This window comes from Panthera leo, chromosome D3, assembly GCF_018350215.1.
Source record: "Panthera leo isolate Ple1 chromosome D3, P.leo_Ple1_pat1.1, whole genome shotgun sequence".
Lineage (NCBI taxonomy): Eukaryota > Metazoa > Chordata > Mammalia > Carnivora > Felidae > Panthera > Panthera leo.
In genome coordinates, this window is record NC_056690.1 from 75,523,762 (window position 1) to 75,545,822 (window position 22,061).

General features: G+C 35.9%; 1 protein-coding gene across 10 annotated transcripts in view; it reads left to right on the forward strand.

The window, feature by feature from the left end:
* WDR7 (WD repeat domain 7) overlaps positions 1–22,061 on the forward strand; it is a 354,022-nt gene that overhangs the window by 52,447 nt on the left and 279,514 nt on the right. For all 10 annotated transcript variants that reach the window (XM_042910255.1, XM_042910254.1, XM_042910263.1 and 7 more), the window contains one exon: positions 15,479–15,674. In XM_042910255.1, the coding sequence (XP_042766189.1) occupies positions 15,479–15,674 (196 nt within the window). The remainder of the gene's footprint in view (positions 1–15,478; positions 15,675–22,061) is intronic.

Consider the following 22,061-nt stretch of genomic DNA (forward strand, 5'->3'; position numbering starts at 1 on the left):
TTCTTCTTAAGATTATGGAATGTAAAGGGAAAAACTTCAGTTCGAGGTTGGTGTTTTTCTGTTTGGTGGTTTGATTTCTTGATGAAACAAAATGTACCCTCTATACAGATGAGTGATACATGTACACACATGTGCATGAAACCTACATGTGAAAGATACATATACATGTGCCCTACCTATGTGCAAAAGGTACACATACATGTGCTGTGTATATGAAAGATACATGTATTGTATATTTATATGAAAGATACACCTGGAAGAAGACTGAAGGAAAACTACTAAAATAGTATTTGAATCATACAGCATAGCATAACATTCTGTACCATTTTTGTTTGTCATTCCAAGCTGTGTTTATTGTTTTTAAAAGAGTGGTTTTTATCTTGTATGTTGCTTTTCAAGTGTTAGAGCTCTGAGGCAGTTTTAATAGGATTCAAATTTAAAGTGGAACCTTTATATTATCATTATTATTTTTTGGAACCTTTATATTATTATTAGATTAGATTGCCACTTTAATACTCATATAGAACACTTTAAAAAAAGCTTGTAAAAACAGGCTTGCTACAGTTTTGAATTTTTTAATTTTAACGTTTCATCTGCATTGAGAATATTACTGTAGTGTCTTAAAATATTTTACAAGTGGATATATAAAATGCAAAAGGTATTACAGCTTATTAATGAAAAACAAGTCTCCTTTCCCTCCTGTTCTCCAGCTGTGTGGTTCCCTTAACTCTGAGTGCAATATCTTACAGTCCTTCAGAGATTTTCAGTACTAGAGTGTTTTAATATTGTAGAACTCTAGCATTTTAGCTTAGTCTTATTTTAATAACTGAGAAATTTAAGCAACAGAGCAATTAGAGATAGAAGGCTCCCCATATTTGGGTAGCTGTCAGAGGTGGGTGAATTTCCAAAATCTGAACTGTAGGCTAGGGGAGGCCAAAGAGTGCACCAAATCCCTGGGGGAGTTGGGGAGTTGGAGGAAGAGAGCTCTTGAAAGGGGGGACAGATGTTCTTCGGGCTTCTGAAATCCCACAGCAGGATACCTGCTCTAAGTCTCTTGCATTAGGATTAGTAGTTAATAGTTGATAATGATCTGACTTCTTCCCTTACTTCCCTGCCACCTTCCCTCTTACTCATCATTCTTTTTTTTTTTTTTTTTTTTTAACCTTAACTTCCAGTGTAAAGGATCCCACTCTCCAAGACCTGGGAACATTTTCTTTTATGTCCATCTATTTTAATTTCAGAGAAAAAAACCAGACTTTGAAAAAAGACGAAGAAAATAATTTTAAAATGTCAGGAGTGCTTTAGAAAACATTTCCCCTCATAAACCAGACAGATACTAATGACAGGAATGAAAATGCAGAAGTGAAAAAATAACACTGGTGACCCAGTAGGATATTTCTTACCTGTAGAATGGTAGTCATGTCTTTGCATGGAGCTAGCTACCCATGTTTCCTCTGTCTGCACTTGTAGCAGGTGGCTGTGCTTAGTACAGCCTGTGACAAGGAACATGTGTGTGTGTCATACTGTTGATCCCGCTTATTTACATTTAAGAAACACACAAGTGCATACCGTGTATGTATGGATACATGCATAGGTAATACAATTATTAAAATTGAACTGGAAAGAGTACCAAATTCAGATTCTGCTTTGCTTTGGGAATGAGAGGAACACATATGGAAGGGAACCAAAGAAGTGACTTTATTAAGTATTCTGCTTTGTTTATTTTTAGTTAATATATGTTTACTATTTCCCTCTTTCTTTGGCATGAATGACTGGATTACCAGTTGTGTGCTGCTAGTAGAACTTTGTATTCAAAACAGAATTTTTGGAAAATGTTTCAAAATAAATTTAGTACCCATAATACATATGTTTCTTTACGTGAGCTATAGGCTGACTTCTTTAAGAGATGAAAATATGATTACTTTTCATTTATTGTATCTTGATAAACTTGTCTTATCCCATAATCTCCAGAAGTATCCAGAAGGGGGCAGCATTGGTTTGCGAAAACAGGAAAGTCAGGCATCTAACCTAATTGTGCCTTCGCTTGACAATATTAAATCCCCAGCTCTCAGAGACAAATACAGTAATATGAATGGTGTATGTGACTGTATGTATGCTAGTAGGCTAATGTTCACAGCCATTAAGAACAATTAACAAATCAGGTTTCTTTTTAGTATATTCTGTGTTTTTTTTTTTTTTAAAGTACTGGAAGCTTTTGTTTGCATTAGCTCTTATCTCACCTTTTTGAATTTCAGCTTTTGTTATTAATTTAATTTGCATGTTACATTTATAAAGCAATATTTATTATTATGACATAGTCTCTGAAGCCAAGCAGAGTAAACGTTGGTAATACAAATGAAACAAAAGCAGGAGGCAGAACTAACGTTTTTCTAAAATATATCACACCAGCAATAGCACTGCTAGGAATTTATCCAAGGGATACAGGAGTACTGATGCATAGGGGCACCTGTACCCCAATGTTTATAGCGGCACTCTCAACAATAGCCAAATTATGGAAAGAGCCTAAATGTCCATCAACTGATGAATGGATAAAGAAATTGTGGTTTATATACACAATGGAATACTACGTGGCAATGAGAAAAAATGAAATATGGCCTTTTGTAGCAACATGGATGGAACTGGAGAGTGTGATGCTAAGTGAAATAAGCCATACAGAGAAAGACAGATACCATATGGTTTCACTCTTATGTGGATCCTGAGAAACATAACAGAAACCCATGGGGGAGGGGAAGGAAAAAAAAAAAAAAAAAAAAAAAAAAAAAAAGAGGTTAGAGTGGGAGAGAGCCAAAGCATTAGAGACTGTTAAAAACTGAGAACAAACTGAGGGTTGATGGGGGGTGGGAGGGAGGGCAGGGTGGGTGATGGGTATTGAGGAGGGCACCTTTTGGGATGAGCACTGGGTGTTGTATGGAAACCAATTTGACAGTAAATTTCATATATTAAAAAATAAAAAAAATAAAATAAAAAAAATATATATATATCACAATGTACATAATGTTCTGTAACAGTCCTTTTTTCCTTTAACATTTAATTTTCTTGGATTTTGAGACCATTTTCATATGTTTTTATGCGTTCAGCACTGTCTTTTTGAAATTAATTATTATCTTTTTAAATTAAATAATACACTGTTAGTTACAGAGAACACAAATATTTTCTAAAGATGTTCTGATCATCTTTCTGTCTCACTAAATACATTCCAACATCATTTTTAATACTTGGTAATTTATTTTATCAGAAATTTTAGAATGTTGCTTTAAGATTTTTTTCTTGTCAACAGTGAGAATACAAATTAGTGTAGCTAAATATTTTTGCACATCTGAAACGATTGCTTAAGATAAATTTGTAGATACAGAATTTCTGTATGAAAGGGCATATTGATTTCTTAAAGCCTTTTGACTAGGTATTGCCAAATTATCCCTTAAAAGCTTAGAGATAGGTTTATACCACCTATTTACCCTCATAATTCTCCATCATCCTTATAGTCTTTGAAGACTTGCTAATATTCAGGCTTTTAAGTAGTTGTATGCAGAGTATGTAGAAGTGCATAGCACCCATTCTCATTCTGAAAGGGCAAACGCATTAATATATCAATACCGTATTGGCTCTCTGTTCTGATTGGCGTATATTCTATTCTTTGTAATAGCGTTTTCTAGTTTTTTACTACTATCATATTATTTTATTCAAGACAATTAATTTTTCCTGCTCTGAATATTTATGTGTTCAAATATCATAACGCACCCTATCTCTTGTGTAGGAAGCTGAGACAATCCAGTAATATACCAAAAGACTGTCAGTGAGTGGTCCCTTTGATATTAATGAGAAGACTGCATCCCTCTGTTCAGGCTACACTTATATTGTGCCAGACATTTAAAAAATTTAGATATTCTTTTATCTCAGAAAGGCTTTTTTAAGATCTTAAGTCATATCTTTGGAAGTAAATAAGATTACATTGGGCATGAAGTTTAGTTTTAATAACAGATGTGATTTGGTGCTAAACTTTGTGAATGAAGTGGGTGATTAATTTCACTGTTTATTTTGAGCTGAAGAGATAGTGTGACCTAAAGACTAATTTTTCTTGAGTAACCTAATCATAAAGCAATTTTAAAATGAGTGAAAATTTATCTTAAAATGGTGGAAATTGTTAGAAAATCATAATGACTTTTTAAGGTGACTGTTCAGTTAGGTGCAATGTATTTTTGAATAGTCATTCATTCAGCAAATATCTGAGTGCCAACCATATTCCAGGTGCCTTCAAGAGCCAGGTATATAGTAGTCGATAAGATATAGTCCCTATTTTGTAGAGTTTCATCCTATGAGGGAGCCAGACTAGAAGACAGGCAGTTATAAAGCAACAGAATAAACGTTGTGAAGTACCCTTGTAGGACTTCCCTGAGTACAAGTCTTTTGAAAGACTTTCAGGAAGGGTGATCTGTATGGTATTGGAATGTGTTAGCTTTACGGGTGTGTGTAAAACCATACGTGGTGCCCGAATGACCTCTTTACAGATGTACTTGGTATGTTGTGTGTATGTTCTATGGAGGAGTCTGCAGCCGTTAAGTTGTTTTTACTAGTACCTGATGGCTCTATCTATGGCAAGTGCTGGTAGGAACTTGCTATATTTGTGCATTACTTTGAAAATAATGACCAAGAGATCAGAGTAATATATATTTTTTAATGTTTATTTATTTTGAGAGAGAGAGGGAGCGTGTGTGTGCACAAGTGCGCTCCAGAGTGGGGCAGGGGCAGGCGAGGAGTAGGGAGAGAGGAAGAGATAGAATCCCAAGCAGGCTCTATGCTGTCAATGCGGAGCCTGAGGCAGGGGGCTGGATCCCACAAACCATGAGATCGTGACCTGAGCCGAAATCAAGAGATGGGACGGTTAACCGACAGAGCCAGCCAGACACCCCCAGAGTAACGGTCTTGGATGTGCTGCAAGCCGGTTAGTTGTCTGTAAGACCATTTTGACACTTTTTTTTAAAGTTTGTTTATTTTGAGAAAGAAAGCACAAATGGGGGTGGGGGTGGGGTAGAGATACATGGAGAGAGAGAGGAGGGGGTAGGGAGAATCCCAAGCAGGCTCCACGCTGTCAGTGCAGAGCCTTATGCAGGTTCAAACTCACGAATATGAGATCATGAACTGAGCCAAAGTCGGATGTTTACCCCACTGAGCCCCCCTTTTGGCGCTTTATTTTACTCTACTTAGGAAGGGTATTTGGAAGAAACAAGATAATAAAATATGAAACTGTCCTGAAAAGTATTCGCGATGTTTTTCCAAGGAAAGATTGGACAACAGAATGAAGTGGAATGAAATGGAATGATATGAGATTAGAAAGGAAGAACGTATTTCAAAAATAACAAAAAATGCCAGTTAGTGTATGATATTTTTTTTTAAAGTCAGAATTAGTTTTGGTGAATTAGACCACCTCCAATTGGTGGTCTAATTGAACACCAATTAGACATTGGTGAAGACTTTCCAAAAGGAGGTGGAGAAAACTTTCTGCTGTCGGCATGTGGAACCTAAAACCGTGAACCACTGGTCGGTCATGTCAGTGAGAACAGGGCCTTTAGAACCAAACAAACCTGGATCTGTATCTTCATTTTGGGGTGACTTCAGCAGATTACTTCACATTTTGGAGCTCTAGCAACACTTTCTAGCAACTTAACGGCTGCTGTAAAGTGTTAAAGTTGGGAGGTAATGCTTGGCCTATGATAGGAGCTCATTAAATCATTATTATTGTTTTTTTATTTGTATTTTCAGTTATCTGCATTCTCATTTGGGTGATAAAGGCCTAAATCTGGGGAACATACTCATTCATTTCCAGTTTGGAGATGACTTTATTATAGATACTTTGTTCCTATAGCAGGAACTACTTTTAATTTCCTTGTTTCCCAACTATGGCCAGGTGCTTTTAGAATCTGCCCAAATGAGGGATGAGTTTCCTTTGTCTCCCTAACTGCATCTTTTTATTGCACGAGACAGAAGTTTCAGGATATCAAAAGACAGCAACAAATTCCCTAGAAATTGTAGTCTTAAGTGTTGTGCTTTGCCTGCTCACTGCTTGAACATTGGTGTTTTCAACTATTTGAAAGGCCCCAACTGTGTCATTAATGGAAATTTGTGGGCAGATTACAGAAGGGTATGACTGTTACCTTTGCAAAGCCTTTGGTAGCATGACCCCACGCGATCAAGGGGGGAGTTTGACCCTACTTATTGCTTTTCTTAGGCATAAATTCTTGGCGAGGCACAACTTTCTTGCCTACTTGTGGACACTGAAGGTTAGGTTTCTCCAGTGTTCTTTAATATAGACCTAAAAAGCCAGCCAGCATTCTTACTAAACAAAGAGGTATTTTTAGTATATATGTTCTAGTAGTTTACTGCTAGGCAATATACATATTATTTTAGTATTCCAGTTGGAAAAATGAAGCCAGAATCTATTTTAACCCATTTATTTCCATGAGAAGGGAAAAAAGATGTTTCATAGTTATGTCAGAGGTATGTAAATTTGACGTTTATTTCTTGTTAAGGATACAGGGATGATTGGGATGAATAGGTTGAGGCCAAGTGGGCAGATTTAAAGTTACCAGGTCAGATAGATAGTGCCTTGAAGTCACCTTTCTAAGTGAGGCATCGGAAAATAGAAGGGCAGGACCAGTAGTCACTTGGAGTCATAATTCAGTGCACTCTGAGAAAGAGGACCATTTGTGACCAAAGACTTTAGATCTTGGGTGTGTAACCCAAGGTTTGGGTGTGGTTTTGGGCAATAAGTGGACACAGCTGACTGGGGTGCAGAAGGGGAAAAGAGCAGCACTTTTGAGTTCTTAAAAAAACTTTGATGATTTTCAGTCTCTGCAGAGTTGACTGTCTCAGTCTCTAAGACTTTAATTTCAGTGAGTGAAATTAAAGAAAGCATTTTACTGTTTTAAAGACATGAAGTGAAAAGTTATAAAGTAAATTCAATGGAAAAGCAGTGTGAGGAAATATTCAGGAACAGTGAAAGGTGGTCATTGAGTTGTTGGATTGAATACTTTTATTGACTTGCATTGTTAAAAGTGCTAAGAACTTAATTAATTTTAAGGTAATTGAATGGTACTGATTATGCAGGTGGAACTATTCAGATTAAATGAAAGCAGAGGTATTAATAAACATCTTCATATTTCCTGGTGAATGCCTACACATTGGCAATTCCAAAAAATAAATATAACTCCATTTTAAAAGACAGAATTTATGGTGTATAATGAGATGATAATAATAACGGTAAAAATAGTTTTAACTATTATCTTTTGTATGCGTGATATGTTAGTCACTGTGCTGGTTTCCTTGTGTACGTTTCATTTAACTCACACGGTAATTCGGTGAGGTGTGGTTATTACTGTTAGTCACATTATACAGAGAAATGAGGTTCAGAGACGTTAAATAACATCCCCAGGTCACACAGTTAGCAAGTGGCCGAGCTGGAATTTGGTCCTAAGTAGTCTGACTTGAAGGCCTGAATGTATGCACCATGCATACTGCCTCCCAGTAGATGTAATTGTGTATTTAAAAATAATTGTATTTCTCTAATTTTTTACTATGTTTTCACTATTGATTTACATAAATATATAATTTCGACGCATACTTAATTGTAAAGTGCTAAATTATTGAATATCATTCACTGTAGAACAAAATACATCCATTCTCTTGAATTCCTGTATTTCCAATTTTCCTTCAGAGAACTGTGCATTGCTCAGTTCTCTTTTAATTTCCCTTTTAATTTTTATCTTTGATTATTCAGCTTTGGAGTTTGTTAGTTTTAACCATTCCCTCTTTTACCTTCTCTTACTTATAACACATTATTTGCTATAATTTTTAACTGCAATTTTATAAGTTTAATGGATACACACTGTTAAATTGTTTGAAAAAAGAGGTAGCTAAGAAGGTAAAAGGTCACCTGTTATCCCTCTAACTATAAGAGAACCATAATTAACATTTGGATGTCTTTTCCCGTAGGCTTTTAAAATCCACTTACTGTATACTCGTGATTATATTGTAGGTATGGTTATCTGAGCCCACGGCATCTTCATTTAATATCCTACAAATACTTTTCCAAGTTATACTTGCTCATGAAAGTAATTTTTAGTGCTTGTAGAACATTACCTTATGTGAGCATACCTTATTTACTTAGCAGTTCTCCTACTTTGGATATGTAGTTTGTTCCTAATTTAAACTCTTGCATTATACAATACGATATTGACTATCTTTTAAAATTTGTTAAAATTTATGATTACTCCCTTGGCTAGATATTATGAATTTTTTTAAGATTAGAACCTCAGAATTTTTGTGTAGTAGGTATTAACGTTTTTAAGGCTACTGAGGTGTAGTAGCAAATTATTTTCTATCCTCAGTGCCTATTTCCTTGTCACTTGCCAGCACAAGATGTTTTTATCTTGCCTTAGTTTCCACATCTGTGAAGTGGAAATAATAATTATACCTACCTCAGAGGGTTGTGAGACTATAATGAATTACAGCATTTAGAATTTAGCTATGTGTTTAGAATAATACCCAGCACAAAGTTAGAACCCAGTAAAGGTTGGCTGTTTGCGATCACAATTTCTTAAATGTTTAGGCTAAATTGGTAGGTGTTTGAGTTTGCATTTCTTTATTTACTAGAGATATTGAAATTTTTCTATGAAGATTTTCACGATTTTTTTGAGACATGTTTCATCCTTTGCTTATTTGTTTTTCTTGGGGATTTTCAGGCTTGTATGAGTGCTTAACTTAATTGCAATTTTAGGCTTCTGTGCTTTCTATTGTTATTGAAATTCCCTCCTGTTCTAACGCAATCTTTCCTTTTTCTGTGTAGCTTTTTTCATATTTCGGAAGCTTGGAATCTTCCCCCACCCAGAAATTTGATGAAATTTGATTAAAAACCAGTGGCTGGATTAAGAGCAAACATCAGATACTTTAGCGGAAATTTATTTATGTTTGTGGGGTGAGGAGAGGATAAAAATCATCTGTTCTTAACTAATAACTTTTCTCAATGTCATTTATTAATTTTTTTCTCTGATAGGCAATATCTTCTTAGTCTTACATTAAATTCTTCATATTTTTTTGCTGTTTAATTAATAAAGAAGCAGATGAAGAAAGGTGGAATTCTGATTAGCTCACTATTTCTTTATTATCTTTTGTATATAGTGAATGAATGAAGATGTTAAAACTTGTTTTCTGTAAGTCTTATTTTCATATCGAACATTACCAATTAGATGGTCAGTCAGTGTTTTGGTTGGACTACATGGTCTTATTTTCTAAAACAGCTATCAAAGAAAAACCTTCTAGCTTTTTTTTCCCCCTTAAAAAAAAAAAAAGGAAGGCTGAGCTATGGATTTCTGGAAAAAAAAAAATTCTTTAAGCTAGTTTCATGAACATGTGGAAATGAAATTAACATTCCTGGGCACTTTTCCACTTCAGGTGGAATATTTAAAAGTGATATATGATGCATCTTAACTGCACATTTATGTTCCATAGAAAGAGTTCTGGGAAGTACAAGAAATAATGATTAAGAGAATAGTGAGATTGATTTATGACTGAAAGAAGCTGGTCATTTATAGCTCGTCTAATGATGGGCACATTTAAAAGGAGAGACAATAGTTAGTGATCATATATTTAGAGAAGATTCAAAGAAAAAAATTGTTTGGGGGCAGTTAAGAGATTGCCCCTGAAATGATATGAAGAAAAAGGAGAATTTAATTTAGAAAACAAATGAGCAAAAGTAGGAAAAATGTATGTATGCCATTTATACTGGGAGCTATTGGAAAACAGAATCATCTCCTCAGAGAGCTGGTGGAAGGGATAAACTAGCTGTCTCTAATTTCTGTAATTCATGGCAGATGTTTAGGAACAGGTTACATAAGAGGTTTCTGGGAATGGTTTAAAATGAAGTCTTGTAAAATGCGTAAGGTCGGGCTGGGTGACCTAGGTGGCATATTCTGACTCTGTCTGATTCTGTGATTGTGGCTCAGCACTAATGTACCGTGAGGATTATTTACTGGCAAACTCAGTGAGACTCTCTTTGGTTGAGGATCAGAATTATTTGGAAAGAGAAATGGGCTCTGGAGTGTATATGTTTTGATCAGGTATCTCCCTCCCTCTGCTTGCCCCAGTTATCTTAATATTTTCATCAAATAAAAATACGGTTTTTATTAAATATCCTGTTGTTTATTGTTGTTAGCCTTTGTTTTCAAGTAGTTTTTGATGTCATTGGTGCGTCTTTTAGGGCAGAATTGCTAGTGTTTGGAACATGAGTTTGAATAATTTTTACCTATAAAGTACTGGCCTAGTTGATAGGATGCTCACCCCATGCTGTACAAATTCTGTGTTCGAAACAATAAAACATTTGAAATGGTGTTTGTGAGTTGAACACTCTTTAAGTCACTTCGAAGTGATTGCTAAAGTGTAAACTGTGAGGCAGTTAATTGGGGTAAGGGAACAAAATATTAAAGCTCTTGTTTATGCCCCCTTTTTAACCCTAAGAAGTTGAGCTTATGAACAATTACCAGGTGGAAGGACACCGGTGTCTCACATGTTTCACACACCCAGTGGGCACATCTCACCTGGGGGAAGAGCAGAGCCGCCACCAAAAGGGACGAGGATGCTTGTTGTCTGGGTCCTCACCTGGCCACCACAGAGCCACCAGAGGGTGGGCAGAGCAAACGATGGAACATATTCTCAGGGAAACTTAAATATCTTTTCATCGGCTACATTTCGGTTTAAGGCAGTGATCATTTGGTCAGTCTGGCAGGAGGGCAGCCCCCCCCCCATTATAATTACAGAAAATATGTATTTACATCCATAATCATTAACAGTGAAATCTTTGTAAAGGTATGTATTGTCCTTTGAGGTATTGCCTGACATTAGCAAGACATTTAAGAAGGTGTTTCCTTTCCTCTCCAATTTGTTCAAACTTGGAGTCATTCTTCTAAAACATATTTTTGGTGCGTGTTTTACAATGTACATGGTATGTATATTAGTACAGAAGTACGTATATAATTTGTAAATATACATACAACGGGCATACATTACAAAGTTTTTGTTTTTTGTTTTTTTTTAAATTTTTTTTTTTAACGTTTATTTATTTTTGAGACAGAGAGAGACAGAGCATGAACGGGGGAGGGTCACAGAGAGAAGGAGACACAGAATCTGAAACAGGCTCCAGGCTCTGAGCTGTCAGCACAGAGCCCGACGCGGGGCTCGAACCCACGGACCGTGAGATCATGACCTGAGCCGAAGTCGGACGCTTAACCGACTGAGCCACCCAGGCGCCCCTACAAAGTTTTTTTAATGAATGGGTGTGTGATCAAAAAAGGAGCCTAAATGCATGAGGTTCACATTTTTTTAGTTGTACTATTTTAATTACATAATTTAAATGTCTTCTACATTATCCCCTTAAAATGTCCTTGATGTTAAGTCACGTTCAGGTGACTTTTCCAGGTTGAAATGGAACAAAGTGAAATAGAATGGAATTAATCAAATTATGGAATCAGTCATTGTAGGTGTTGTAGATGCTTTGTAACCAAGATCTCTGGAATTTAATAATTTAGTAATATAGGAATTGTGCTAATTCAATTCATTTGTGGGGAGGCTGGGTCTAAATCAGAGGTAGGAGTTATTATATATTCTTTAAGAAGTGCTTCTTTAATAATAATTTTGAGGACAGATAAGAAGAAACCAAGTTAATTGTGTTTTAGCAAATCTTTTAAGTGCTTTCATTTAACAGATAGCTGAGAATTATTTATCATTACTCTGCTCATTGTTTGAATTAAAATTAATACCAAAGTGGTGCTTGAGAATGGTCTTTTTTCCTTTTACATTTAAATAGGTTAGACATTTGCTTTGTTTATACCATTAATTTGTTTTCACACAGCCTGTGAAGGTAACCATCAACTCACAATTAATTAGCAGAATCAAAATTAATGAGGTTTTACTGTATTGGGCCATTTCCACTCTAGGCCAGTTTTTTTCACACGAGTTGGACTAGCATTTTTTTGAAAGAAGAAAAATTAGATTTATTTTAATCCATATTTAAAAAGCAGAGAACCATCTTTTCTTGTGAGTTAAGTACCTCTAATAACTATGCTTTCTTGGGCTTAGCAATATTGATTTTTTTGTTTTGTTTTGTTTTCAGTCTTGATTATTTTGGCTATTTCCAGACTGTTGCTTATTACAGTAAAGCTAGAGTTAACTCTTCACAGGCTTATTTTCATTTACAGGGATGGGGATAGCATTTTGTTTGTTTGTTTGTTTGTTTGTTTGTTTGGGCCAAACATGGTTTTTTTGTGGGTGGGGTATGTCATTTGCCTACTTCATCTAGTGCACTGTTTGAAAGAGGAACAAAACTATTCTTTAAAGCATATTTATGTGAGTATATGTCTTAGAAGAGAGTGCATCAAACAGAAGTGAAAAACTAGAATTTTTTGAATTACGGTTATACTTTCCCTCCAGAAAATAACATAGTCTGCTTTTTAGACACAGATCCTTTGCTCTTATTTAGTATTTGCTTTGTCCATTGTTTTTACTAATAGGATTGATAACATAATGTAGAACTTTTAGGTCTTTTCTTGAGGATGGATTACATTTTCTTGAATTGTTGAAGTTGCCTGCATGTAAATGGAGAGGGTGAAAGTTCTAACAGTGAAACTTCTCGTGGGAGTGGGTGCTGAAGGTCAGGTTCCTCGTAGGAACGGGGAAGCCTTTTCTGTTTGCAGAATGTCTGCTGTCTTCTCTCTGCTGGCTTATAAACTACAGTAAAAGACATTTGGCAGAGAGAATGTGTAAGTCAGTGTTGTCAGGACTTCTGTGTCCCCTCAGATATTGAGATCTACCAAGAATAGATCATAACCTGAGGAACACCAAACATAGTAAAGAACACTGATGAAGATTCACCTGTTTTTGAACAGACTTCACCCCCAATTCATGCCTCATTTTCCTTAGTCTTTGAAATGGAATGACAAGAGTGTGTATGGACACCAATGAGATGACTGTGGACTTGGGGTCCAGCAAGTAGGCTGGTGAGGTATACGGCACCGGTTAAGCGATCACTCGTTTTAAAGGTGAGGAGCTCGTGAGTCAAAGTAGCAGAGTCACAAGTCGTGACGGGTGTTATGAGCACTGTGGCAGATCGGTGCCTGATTAAAGGATGCAGACAGATGAAAAGAACTGTATGGGAGGCATTCTTTTCAGTTAATCACACATAGAAGAAAAGATCACCGCAGACATTTATTTCCTATGATGAGAGAAATAAAATGACCACTTTTTGGCAGATTGATGTTGCAAAATAGTAGTGACCATTAATGTCGCCACCATCTCTTTTTGTAAGTTGAATGATGGATATATTTGATAAAAACAAAGTCGTTGCTAATGGTGATCTGTAGAAATGCAAAGCATCCGTTGTATTAAACTGTCTATTATCTTTGGTTAGCAATGGATGCCTGGTGGAACTCATAAATATTTTATGTGGTCTGAAATAACTGAAAATAAAGGCTTGGCGATATGTATTTTTACCCAGTTTTAGTCTAATGTTGCCATATTTGAAGGATTTTTTTTTTTTGTAGTTTGCTACTTTATTTTGATTCATTGCTTAATTATACAGCTAATTTATGTGTGCCATAATCAACTGCCCTTCAATCCTTAATGTCTTTTTAAGAAAGAAATCATGTTTTACGTTTCAGTTGAATGCTTCTCAGGGAACACAAAATAAGTAAGTTTAACAAATGCTTCTTTAGGAAAATTCTATATAATGTTTTAATAAAGGTTTATAACACACTCTTTCTGAACTTCATTTTTTAACTTTTAAATTAGTAAACACCTGCTATGCTGAGTATAGTGTTTAAATTATTGTACAACAAAAAGTACAAATAAAGCTAACAATAAAAGATTAACATACCTGAATTTAAGAACAAAGTAGTTAAATCTTACTATCTTTGTTTTGTTAATGCTCTGCTTCATTCAAAAATTGATTTTAAGTTGTTTACAAACAAACATTATTCAGTAGGATAAAAATAAAGGTAAATGATGATGAGAAACTGAGAGCAGAACGTTGAGACGGCTGAGTCTACATGCAGAAGTACGTGCCCATCATTCCCCACTGTGATGGGTAGAAAACTCAGGCCTAAGTTTCTTAGCTGCCAAAACATGAAAGGAACCAGTTACAGCAGCTTTTCCCAAAGTATGTTGTTCCTCCTAAATTCGGTCTTAAAAGATTGCCGCGGTCAGATGACCTTTGAGGTGAGTGACACTGTATTCCCCTTGTGGAGATAATTCTGGTCACATCAGCATGTTAAAGGTTCTTAGAAGTTCTGTGGATAAAGTCAACAACCATAACTTGTGTTTTCCGCACACATTTGGCCACCCAACGTCAGCATTTCCCATTAAGTGAGATACACCACTCAGTGCGGTATTGTTACTTAGTTCAGACTGTCTGTTTGTTTAGGCGAAGCCCAACCCAGTTAGGTTTGACAAGTTTCTCCTTTGGATCCCATTGATGATATGTATACGTGTAGTACAGTGGGCCTCTCATCCTCAATATTAGCCACAATATATACAATGATGTGTGGCTGTTTTCAGATGGTCTCACCTCAGTGTGAACTGAAAGCATAATCCAATAAATCACTAAAAGGTTAGGTTTTAAATAGCTCATAAATTGTCTTAAAAATAGAAATGCCTTAATTTTAAATCATCTAGGTTGTGGATTCCGTTCCGTGTCGCTGGTGAAAGTCTTCACCGTCTTTCTTTTGACTCTTTATATTCCATCCTGTTCTAAAAGGAATTGAAAGGCAAAAACTAGAGACGAGCAGAAAATATACAGCAGAGTGTTTAATTGGCCATTGTGTGTTAGTTGGGGTGGTGCACCTGCTGGTATTACAGACAGAAGCTGCGAAGCCCATGTACGGAAAATACAAAATATCTGTGGCTCTTGAAAGGAATGATTGTGGCAGAGGGACCGGGAGGGTATTGTTTTCGAGCAAAGGAGCAGGGAAGAACATGGGTCTAAAATGACAGAGTCACACACAGAAAGAAGCACTGCAGAGAGCCTGCTCCAGCAGCTAACAAAGGAAAGTTCACAGTGTGGAAAGAGAACGCATAATAACAGATCAATTTTTTTTCCAGCTTTCCCCGCGCCTGTACAGCAATCATTTTAGTTAAGGTCATCTTCACATTTGAACAGGAGATTTTCCAAGGCATCTCTTCCCATCTTTAATCTAGGATTAATTTAGCAATTTTTCTTTTTTTTTTTTTAAAGTGTTGTCACGATCGATCTGGGTGTTTTATGTATAATGTGAAGGAACACGCTTTTCAACACAACCTAATATTGTGGTTGGTTTTCAGCGGTGGTGAATGGATAATTACTTTTGGTTTAAGTTTTGGAGGACAAGATCATTTTATCCTGAATTTAATCTAAGTGTAATGAAGGTATATTCTTTTTTAGGCAAGAGTGCAGCACTGTATCTGCTCTGTAGCCAGTGACCACTCAGTAGGACTCCTAAGTCTGCGAGAGAAAAAATGCATTATGCTGGCATCTCGTCATCTGTTCCCTGTTCAAGTAATCAAGTGGAGGCCTTCTGATGATTACCTAGTAGTGGGATGTTCAGATGGCTCGGTGTACGTCTGGCAAATGGACACTGGTAAGCACAAATGTGAAGAGATAGACTGGAAAATCCAATGGGTGTCTTTGATTTCCTGGAAATTAAAAAATCTTCTATATGAGGGAAAAAGCCCTGAAATGTTAAAAAAAAAAAAAAAAAAAAAAAAAATTGCCCCGTTTACTTCCGGTCACTGCTTTTTCTAAGTGTTCTCATGATTATCAACTGTTTAAACAGTTTAAACTGTTTAAACAAGGAACTGTTTAAATGCCCTCTTGTTTGTTGTGCTGTGCCAAATACTTGCAGAGGAGTTCACGGATCTTTGAAGGAATGTAATTGAAGACGATGTACAGATTAGGACAGACATACAGACAAGTAAATAAGTGATTTCTGTACAGTTCATGAGGTAAATTGTGACCAAGATTAAGGGACCATTTTTGTATCGAGTTCGGAAACCGTGGAAAAAGATAAAATTCTCTTATTGAAACGGCAGAAAAGCAGTATGAAACTGTTCGTTATGGGAGGTGATTGAAACGAACGTTTCAAGATCTCTCACTTAAGATTTCAAGTTTCAGAAAATTTATGTGTGAGGCATAATATAGAACAAGTAATGTGTAGCTTACAAGTACACACGATTATATATGATGTTTATACACAGAATCTTACGGTTTTCCTTGGGAAATTTTCAAGTGTGTAACTAAATGCTTACTGCTGTAGGCCTTAAAAACACATTTGATTCCACTTTTGCTACTTTAAATCATGAGCTATCAGTAATTAAAGGCTTTCTTTATATACCTAGTTGTGTACTATATACTACTTCAACCAGTCGGTTTTGTTTTCTTCCCCTTTCTTTGTTTTAAATAGTCCTTTTCCAAAGTAGGCTGTATCCATATTTGTGCTCCTACTGGGGCAGTAGGGAGTTCTGTTGAGTCTTTCTGTAACAAGTACCAAGTACTCAGCAGTCTTTTATTTACAGTCCTTGTCTTTACGTGTAGCGCCCAGGCTATCTTGGCAAAGAGGGAGCATTCTTGAAGAGTGTCCGACTTCTTTGCTTTCGCATTTACTTTTCTCTTTCTTCTCTGATTGTAAAAGAGGGTCATACTTTCTGTCAAAAATCAAAAGCTCCAACGTAGTGGAAAAGAAGAGAGATGAGCTCAGATCTCATTGCTGAGTGGTCAGTGTTGACATTTTGGCACATTTCTTTCTGGCCTTGTTTCCATGCATTTTTGGAGACAGAATTGCTGGCATACTACGTATGTAACTTTGTGTCTTTGTATTCCTTTTTGTTACATCCTATCTGCTGAGAAGCACTGTTTCATGCTTTCTGGTTTTGTCTGCCCCAGAAACGAAGGTTGCCAGGTTTGTGTTGGGCTTGGAGTCAGACTGCTTGGTTTGAATTTAGGATTGACCATTTGCTAATAATGTGATCTGCTGCACCTTACTGGACTTTTGTCTCAGTAAAACAAAGATCATAATAGTTCCTATTTTATAGTATTTCTGGGAGAATAAAATGAGGTAACGTCTACCTAGCGTATAGTAGACATAATGTAAATGTGTGTATATGAATGTTTGTGTACTTGAGGTTTGTATGTGCATGCATGCACGTGTTTATATTTGCTATTAATGTTATTTAACAAACAAGCTGCTTTCCTTGTTACTTTGTTGAACTTGGGAATGTGATCTTACCTCCATTCAGAAATACTTTGAGAATTAATATTAAAGAGACTAAGTTCTTGTAGCATTGACGTCCAGAAAACACTATTTTAAAATACTATAAATATTAAATTAACAATTGATATAGCACAAATGCAAGAGTGTGGTAAACTCGTATAGGACTTTTAAAAATTATTATAAAGGAAAAGAATTTAATTTTCTGAATTTTTCAGATACTTAAATAATTGATACCAGAATACGTCAGATATTTTAAATATATTTGTAACGAGTATGAAATTCTTCAGATTCTTTAATTTCATACTTGTTACAAATAAGATGTTACTGAAAGGCATAGTAACTTTTCCGGTAATTTTCCCAGAAAGAGATGACAGGTAGCCCGTAACTATAGGTATACTGGAGGAAGTTTTTTTTTACAACCAGTTTAGTATAATTAAGCCCACGTTAGATTAAACACAATATATAATGTGGAAACTTCATAATTATCTTACCTTCAAGAGGATTTAGGGAAACAGTCAGTCAATGTGGCATTCTTAAAAGATAAAGAGGCAGAATTTATTTTGGATTTAACCATAATAGGAGGTATACATTTCTTTTTCCTCCTTGCTGCTCAGGCTTTAGCTAGTGATATAAAGGTCCCTAGGGAGTCAGTATGGCACATCCTGAAGGTATTGGCATTATTTATTTATTAAATTTATTTATTTATTAAATAAATAAAAAATGAAGCCAAATAAATCAGATTCGGCCAAGGTTTGATGGATGAGATGTATTTAAACTCCGATGGGATAGTTTATCCCCTCTTCTTAGCATTTTGGGGATGTATTTTTAGCAGTGAAGCTATATCACACTAAAACTCCTCGTATGTAGTGTGCAATTTTGTGTCGGCTGTTTTGAATTTTACTGATCTTTCTAGCTTTAAACCTTTTAAAAATGTCTTTATACTTCTATGCAGCATTTGCTTTTAGTTGTTTTTCCCTCCAAATGGGTACTTTTTATTTCTAGTATTTTATTTCCTAATGACATGAAGTTGAAGCTAGTAAATTAAAATTTCACTAGAACGACAGACGTCCGGAGTCTTTTGTTCTTTACTTGTGCTGTCTTCATTATGTGCAATAACAGGTCATGGTGATGTGAAGGCTGGCGAAATCATTTTACTTCCATATCTCTGGATAGTTAGAAAATTAGCCAAATGACTGGCAACACGATTTGGCCAGCTGGACCTCTTGGCTTCTACTTAGGAACTTAGGAAAGGTGGCCCGCTGACCTAGATGGCGGCTGCTTCTGCCTGGAGCTGTTTGTGCGCGTCAGGGACCAACTCTGTCGTTCTTCACATGTGGTGTTCCCAGGGGGTGTGTCATGTCAACCCCACAGGCCCTTGACAAGGTCAGAATCCTGTCTGGGAGGCAGCGGAGGCTGTAAGTAATGACTGATTTTACAAGATCATCTTCTCTGACAGTTACCAGTTACCACTTGATCGTCTTTGTTACATAACAAAAGTGATTCTCACGTCATATACCTCTTTCCGCGGGGACAGTTATTGGGGTTCTCGTTCAGATGCAAATGCCAGCAGTGCTTGCCAAATGTTAGAAGTTAGCGTAGGAGTCATGTCAGTTTACTTTGTTCTGTTATCTTTTTTCTTTGTATTTATTTTCTCTATGAGTTTTCTGAAATATTCCTGTTTTTTGCGTTTACTTTATCAAATATGCAATAAATCACTTAAAAAAACTTAATTATCTAATAAAAGATAGCAGAGAATTAGGAACTGATGTATATTCGTGTCTATTGAAAAACATATGTAAAGCTTGGATAACCAAAAACATAGGTGTCAAAGAATCAGATTTTTCACACAAGTAAAGCCTTAGTGTATGTGCTGTTCTTGCTTCAGACTAGTTTTTAAATTACTAAATTTATTTATTTACTTAAAATTGTCAATTTTATTATAAGATGGCATAAATTTTCTTAAATTCATTGGTAATGTGTACTTCTGTTATGTAAACTTCCTATGCAAAACATTTGCCTATTGGTGAGTTTATGGTATCTCTAATGGGTTTATAATAAATTTATGCAGTTTAGTCTGTAATTTTTATAAATATTTTCCTTTTAATATTTTCATTTCTTTAAATTGATAGTTTTGTCTTGTTACCAAAATTACCAAAGAGAATCAGGAGGTGGTACTTCAGCCCAATCTTTTGTTATTAGTAGAAAAGTTTGGTAGCAAGTATTTTTTTTCACATTTTGACTATTTGCCTGCAGTATTTAATACAGTAGAGATTAGATTTTACATTTCACAACATGTGGCATAGCACCATCAACTTTTCTATATCTCCTACAGTTTTGTTTTTCATTCTGTTACAAAAGATACAACTGGACAGGCAAAGACCCAAAGAATGAAATGGTTAAGAAAAAAATGGCATCTTTCTAAAATCTTGGTAAAGCTAAGTATAATCAGAGTTTCTTTTCTTCCTTTGGATGGTGTTCTCTGGAATTTTGAAGAAAGAGGTTGTTATAGTGGAAATATGGCTGTTTTTGCTACCATTCCCCCACCCCCCCATGAGCCCTCTGGACAATTGTCCTTGATTGCTGTCCTTCCCATTAGGTACCCCTCAGCTTCCTTTTTTGTTTCCATTGTATTATTCTAACTTAGGGCTGTATTTTGTTACACATATGCTAGCTTTATTGGTTTTCCTGTCTTCTTTTTCTACTTTCTAATCCATCCCTTACTCTGCTGGCCAATAAATCTTAGGAAATAAAACAACAACAACAACACTTGGATCATGCACTGTCTTAATGAAAAAATACAAAACATATAATTTATTTCCTGTAGCCTTTAAATCAAGGTTCTTCACAATGTGGCACACTCCTACCTTTGTGTTTATCTCCTTTATTTTACACAGACCAGTTGCTTTATATTTAAAAATAGTTCTAGAGCCTCTTGGGTGGCTCAGTTGGTTAAGTGTCCACCTCTTGGCTTCGGCTCAGGTCATGATCTCACAGTTTGGTTTGTGGGTTCAAGGCCTGCACTGGGCTCTGTGCTGGCAGTATGGAGCCTGCTTGGGATTCTGTCTCTCTCCCTGTCTGTCTGCCCCTTTCCTGCTTGCTCTCTCTCTCTCTCTCTCTCAAAATAAGTAAATAAACATTAAAAGAAAAAGAAGAATATTCTGTTCAAGTATAATTGGGTCACTGTCTACCACTCTATCTTTTATATCATATATATTGTTGCTTATGGTTTTCACTCATTTGGAATATTATTTCTATTTGCTTATTTCTTTATTTTTTTATTTTTATTTTTTTTTTAATTTTAACACTTATTTATTTTTGAGACAGAGAGAGACAGAGCATGAACACGGGAGGGGCAGAGAGAGAGGGAGACACAGAATCCGAAGCAGGCTCCAGGCTCTGAGCCATCGGCACAGAGCCTGACGCGGGGCTCGAACTCACGGACCGCGAGATCGTGACCTGAGCCGAAGTCGGCCGTTTAATCGACTGAGCCACCCAGGCGCCCCTGCTTATTTCTTTAAATAGTCTTTTTTAAGGAAATGTGCATAATAAAAACAAAGTCTTGAATATTTACCCGTGTGGTTATCATTCTGTTGTGCTTTGCTGCTTTGTGTAGCTCCAGGTTTCTATCTGGAATCATGTTCCTTTTGCCTAATATTTATTCCTTGTAGTGCAGGTCTATGGGCGATGAATTCTTTCAGCTTCTGTGTGTCTGAAAAACTCTTTGTTTCATCTTCGTTTTTAAGATATTTTTTTCTGGTTGTAGACTTCTAGGTTGACAGCTCTTTTTTGTTTTTTGTTTTTCCTTTTAACACTCCACTGCCTTCTTGCTTGCATTATTTCCAATGAGAAATCTGCTGTCACCTTTAACTTTGTTCCCCTATAAGTGCTATGTCAGTTTTTTTCCAACTGCTTTAAAATTTTTCTCTTTATTATCGATTTTGAGCAGTTGGGTTATAGTTTTCTTCATATTTCTTGCGCTGAGGGTTTGTCATACTTCTTGGATATGTGGGTGTGTGGTGTTCAGTGGATTTTTAAACTTTTTTGGCCATTATTTATTCAAATATGTTTTCGATCCTTCCCTCTTTCCTCTCGTTAGAGACTCCAGCTATGTGTTTACTAGCCTACTTGAAATTTCCCACAGCTTGCACATTGTCTTTTCATTTTTAAAATTATTTTTATTCTGTGTTTTATTTTAATATAGTTTCTATTCTAGGTCTTCAGGTTTATTAGTCTTTTTTCTGCAATGTCTAATCTGCCATTATTCCCATCTAGTATAGTTTTCATCTCTACGAGTTTAATTTTGGTCTTTTGTTGTCTAACGTGTCTCTTTGTTCAAACTTTTTGAACATCTAGAATACAAATTTCAATAACTTTTACTGTCTTTGCTATTTTGAAAATTTGTGTCAGTTCTGAGTTGGTTTTAATTGATGTAGATTTTGTGCTCACTATTAAATTTTCTTGCCTTTTTTCAAGAATAGCCTGAAGGTGGTTCAAGGGTGGAAGCAGGGAGATTAGCTTGTATGCTATTGCCTGTAAACAATAAAAGATGATGGATTGTACACCAGAGCGATAGCAGTGGAGTTGGTGAGAAGTGGTTGAATTCTGGGTATATTTTGAAGGGAGAGCTAACAGGATTTGCTGATAGTTGGATGAGGGGCTTAAAAGAATGGGTTGAGTTAAAGGTTATTCCAAGGTTTTGATCATGAGCAACTCAAAAGGATGGAATTCATTTTTAGACATTGAGAAGACAATGGGAAG